General features: G+C 65.2%; 1 protein-coding gene across 1 annotated transcript; it reads left to right on the top strand.

Moving 5' to 3' along the window:
• Positions 1 to 447: 447 nt before the first annotated feature.
• HTR1A (5-hydroxytryptamine receptor 1A) lies at positions 448 to 1,689 on the top strand. Its single transcript, XM_050913449.1, has one exon. It carries the CDS (start codon positions 448 to 450, stop codon positions 1,687 to 1,689), a length of 1,242 nt encoding a protein of 413 aa, XP_050769406.1.
• Positions 1,690 to 4,573: the final 2,884 nt, after the last annotated feature.

The raw sequence follows: 4,573 nt of genomic DNA on the forward strand, positions 1-4,573 counted from the left end.
CTGGTGGCGCCGGGGGACGATGGCGACCCAGCGAGACCCCCCGCAGAAGGGCGGGATGGAGGGGGGGGACGGAAGGGGAGGGGAAGGAGGGAGGGAGAAAGCGAGGGGAGAGCGGAGAGGCAGAGCAGGAAGAAGCGGAGCGGGAGAGCGGCGGAGCGAGGGACAGCAGCTCGGCGAGCGGCGGCGGGAGGGCCGCCCCGCCGCCCGGGGCTGCGCGCTGGGCAGAGGCGGCGGGGATGGGCGGGCGCGGGGCGGCTCCGCCAGCCGCCGTCCTCCGAGCCTCGGCCGCCTCCCGCCGCGCTATATAGGGGAGGGAGGGGTGGCGGAGGGTGGGGGGTGCCCGGCGTGGCCAAAGCGCACGGGGCGGCGATGCCTCCTGCCAGGGGAGCGCACAAGTGACCGGCGCCTCTTCCCATGCCCGTCTCCTGAAGCGACCCCCCGCCCGGCATGGATGTGGCCAACAACACTACCTCCCCAGAGCGCTCCCCCGAGGGGGCAGGCGGCCCCGGCCTCGCCGAGGTGACCCTGGGCTACCAGCTGCTCACCTCCCTGCTCCTGGGCACGCTCATCCTGTGCGCCGTGAGCGGCAACGCCTGCGTGATCGCGGCCATCGCCCTGGAGCGCTCCCTGCAAACCGTAGCCAACTATCTCATCGGCTCGCTGGCCGTCACCGACCTCATGGTGTCCGTGCTGGTCCTGCCCATGGCGGCCCTCTACCAGGTGCTGAACAAGTGGACGCTGGGACAAGTCACCTGCGACATCTTCATCTCGCTGGACGTGCTGTGCTGCACCTCTTCCATCCTGCACCTGTGCGCCATCGCCTTGGACAGGTACTGGGCCATCACGGACCCCATCGACTATGTCAACAAGAGGACTCCCCGGCGGGCCGCCGTGCTTATCAGCCTGACCTGGCTCATCGGCTTCTTGATATCCATCCCGCCCATGCTGGGCTGGAGGACGCCCGAGGACCGCTCGGACCCCGACGCCTGCACCATCAGCAAGGACCACGGGTACACCATCTACTCCACCTTCGGCGCCTTCTACATCCCGCTCCTCCTCATGCTGGTGCTCTACGGCCGCATCTTCAAGGCGGCCCGCTTCAGGATCCGCAAGACCGTCAAGAAAGCGGAGAAGAAGAAAATTGCCGACACCTGCCTCACCCTCTCCCCGGCCGCCCTGCAGAAGAAAAGCAACGGGGAGCCCGGCAAGGGCTGGCGGCGGACTGTGGAGCCCAAGCCCGCTGCCTGTGTCAACGGCGCGGTGCGGCAGGGCGAGGACGGGGCCGCCCTGGAGATCATCGAGGTCCAGCGCTGCAACAGCTCCTCCAAGACTCACCTGCCGCTGCCCAGCGAGGCGTGCGGCTCCCCGCCGCCCCCCTCCTTCGAGAGGCGCAACGAGAAGAACACGGAAGCCAAGCGGAGGATGGCTCTGTCCCGGGAGAGGAAGACTGTCAAGACCCTGGGCATCATTATGGGCACCTTCATCCTCTGCTGGCTACCGTTCTTCATCGTGGCGCTGGTCCTGCCCTTTTGTGACAGTAAGTGCTACATGCCCGAGTGGCTGGGGGCAGTCATCAACTGGCTTGGCTACTCCAACTCCCTCCTCAACCCCATCATCTATGCCTATTTCAACAAAGACTTCCAAAGTGCTTTTAAGAAAATTATCAAGTGCAAATTTTGCAGGCAGTGAAGCCCGCCGCTCCGGGACGGGGCAGCGGGGGTCCTGCCACTCGCTCCATCCGCCTGGCCCCCCGCCGCAGTGTCCCCCCCGCCCAGCCCCTCTACAGCGCCGGCAGAAGGGCGGGGGGCTCCGGGATCCCCCTCCTCCGCAGCGCGCCCGAGTCCCTCGCTCCTCCGCCCGTCGGACGAGCCCCGCGGGACAGGGCAGGGCAGGGCAGGGCAGGGCAGGGCAGGGCAGGGCTCCACCGCGGACGGCGGGGGGACGCCCGGCCCGGGAGGGCTCCGCGGCCGCCCCCCCTCGCCTGGCCCCGCCGGGGCTCCGCTTCCGGGCGCCGGCCCTCCCGCCTCCCTCCCTCCCCTCCACCTTTCTGGGTAGACTTAGGGTTTGCAGGTCGTTGCTTGTGGTCGCTGTAAACCACAGTGTCTGCCCGAGTAGCATCGGTAAAAATAAACCACCCTATGCAGAAAACCGCCGTGTCGGGGGCTTTTCTTGGATTTACGAGGAGAAGGCTCGGGGCTCAGAGTCCGACCTCGGTCTGCCAGTGTGAGTGCGGAGGCTGCAAGCGACTCCCCGAACGGAAGAAGGGGCTTTGGGCTCGTCGCTTCCCGGGCTGTGAAACCACCGCTTTCCTTGTGGGAAAAGCGACCGTGTTTTGTAACCTTGCAAGGTACTTACAGCAACATCCCCGTCTGCGTTACGTGTGTCTAACAGCTCTACTGCTATGCTAGGACCTTCCAGTTCATTGGGCTTCCTTTGTTGCAGCGCAGGGAGGTGATGGGGCTTAAACCCCAACCGCACGCCTCATTATATGGAATTTTTTTTTTTTTTAAATGCCTTTGGCCGAGGTTTTCCCACCAAGGAAAGGCTTGGCGCTGTGCGACTGTCCCTGAGTTCACCGCGCACGCAGCGGCACAGGGAGTTTAAGCAGCCTGCGAAGTAGCATTTCTTTCTTTTTTTAAGCCGCTTGAAAGTTTCTCCGGAGACTTTGCGGTTGCTTCGGAGGCAGCCAGCTGCGGCACATTTTGCTCGGGGAAAAAACCAAAAACCACAAACAAACAACGACAAAACGAACCAAACCGATCAACCAAAACATTGCCATGTGCTCCGTGGCGGTAGAGGAGGGGCCGACAGCATCCGCCGGCGGCAGCCGCAGGTGGCGAAAGCGGCAACTCGGCGCAGGCTGGGAAGGGGCAGGCTCTCTCCTCCCCCGGGCCAGCCCCGGCGGGGGTAAGCACGACCCTCCCCGCAAGCAGAGAGCTACGGCCAGAAGCAGGCAGTGTCACTGCGATGCCAAGGGCAGGGAGAGCCAAGTCTGGCCTGGCTGGTCCCCGCGGCGGCTCCGCAAGCCTCCCCCCGCAGAGGGTCCTCCCTCTCCCGTCAAACCCAGCTGCTTGGCCCCAGGAAACCCGGGGTGCTTCCCCTTCCCCGCCTGGCCCGGGGTTAGAGCAGGACAGCCTTGCCCGCCGCACAGCCCCTCTGCCCGCCCCGCCATCCTGCCCCTTTCCTGCCGTGCCCCTGGCTCTCCCACCGGCTGCGGCCGGGACCTGGGGCCGCTCTCGGGCCGGGGGGGATGGCGCCGGGCCGGCTACTGGCACTGGGCCGGCTGCCGCGTACGTCTGCGACGGGCTGCCTGAAATGAATGCTTGACCAAATATATATATTTTTTTCCTGTTTATTTTTGTGTAATATGTGTTACCTGTAGGTAAAAGGGAATGTTAAATCTGTGCGTCACGTGAATGTAAGTGTCCAGTCATTTCTGAACTTCAACCGCTTACATTAAATGACAATAGTGCTTTTAACAGACTCAGATACGTAGCTGATTTTCCTGAAAATCTTATTTGACCTCATTTTCGCAATTAAAGTGATCTTTGATCTTATCTCCTCTTTGATCACTCCTAACCACGTGTGTCCTAGATATTCCTTAAGTGCCCGAGTGCCAGAAGAGACAGCCTGCAGCGATTAAGGAGCCGAAACTTCTCCTGAGTGCTAGGATATCCTGTGACTTTGGGAGCCTCACCCGCCGGTGGTGCGGGCTGGGTAGAGCCGCCGGGCACCGCGGGGCAGGGGCGGGAGCGGGGACGGGAGCGCACGGCCGCGCCGGCGGGGGACGACGCGCCTCGGTGCGGCGGGAGAGCTGCCGTGCACCGGCGTTTGCTCCTCTCGTCGCCTCTTCCCCCGAGTCCCGCCGACTCCTGCAAGTGCATTTCTGCACGTTTTGACCTTTTTTAATTTTTTTTTTTGTTTTCTTTGCAAATCTTCCTGCAAACTCATCGGCAACGATCCCGGCTGGGAAAGCGCGGCCGCCCTCCAGCCCCGTGTCCCTCCCTCCAACGTGTCCCTCCCTGCCCCGCGGGGACCGGCGCCTGACTGCGAGGACGGGGGCCGCCCGACTCCGCCGAGAGCCCGGGACCCCGAGGCAGGGCCTACCCGGAGCCGCATCAGGCAGGGCAGCAAGAGGGCTGCAGCTCCTGTGCCCCCTTCATCTGCCTCCCACCCCCGCGCTGCAGGGCGAGGGGTGGCGGGAGCACGGGCACAGCCCCGGGACCCGCGCCGGGGGCTGCGAGATTTCGCAGCCGCCCTGCGTCGCTGCCGGCTGGGGCGGGAGCGAGGGGAACTTCGGAGCTCGGGAGCGCAAATCCCCCCGGCTGGCACAGGGAGGCGAGACGCGGCTTTCCCCGTCCGGCTTTGCCGGCTGTCTCCCGGTGCGGGCGCCCGCTCCTTGCACGGACAGGACGCGGGGGAGCGGCCCGGGACCCCTGCTACCTTTCCCCGGGCGGAGGGGTCCGCGGGAGCGGCGCGGGGCACCGGCTTCTCGGTGCCCGCCGCCGCCTCGGTGCCCGCCGCCGCCAGCCTCTCTGCCTCTCCTCGGCAGGGAAAAGAGCTGTCCGGCGGC

This window comes from Gymnogyps californianus, chromosome Z (assembly GCF_018139145.2).
Source record: "Gymnogyps californianus isolate 813 chromosome Z, ASM1813914v2, whole genome shotgun sequence".
NCBI classification, from domain to species: Eukaryota; Metazoa; Chordata; class Aves; order Accipitriformes; family Cathartidae; genus Gymnogyps; species Gymnogyps californianus.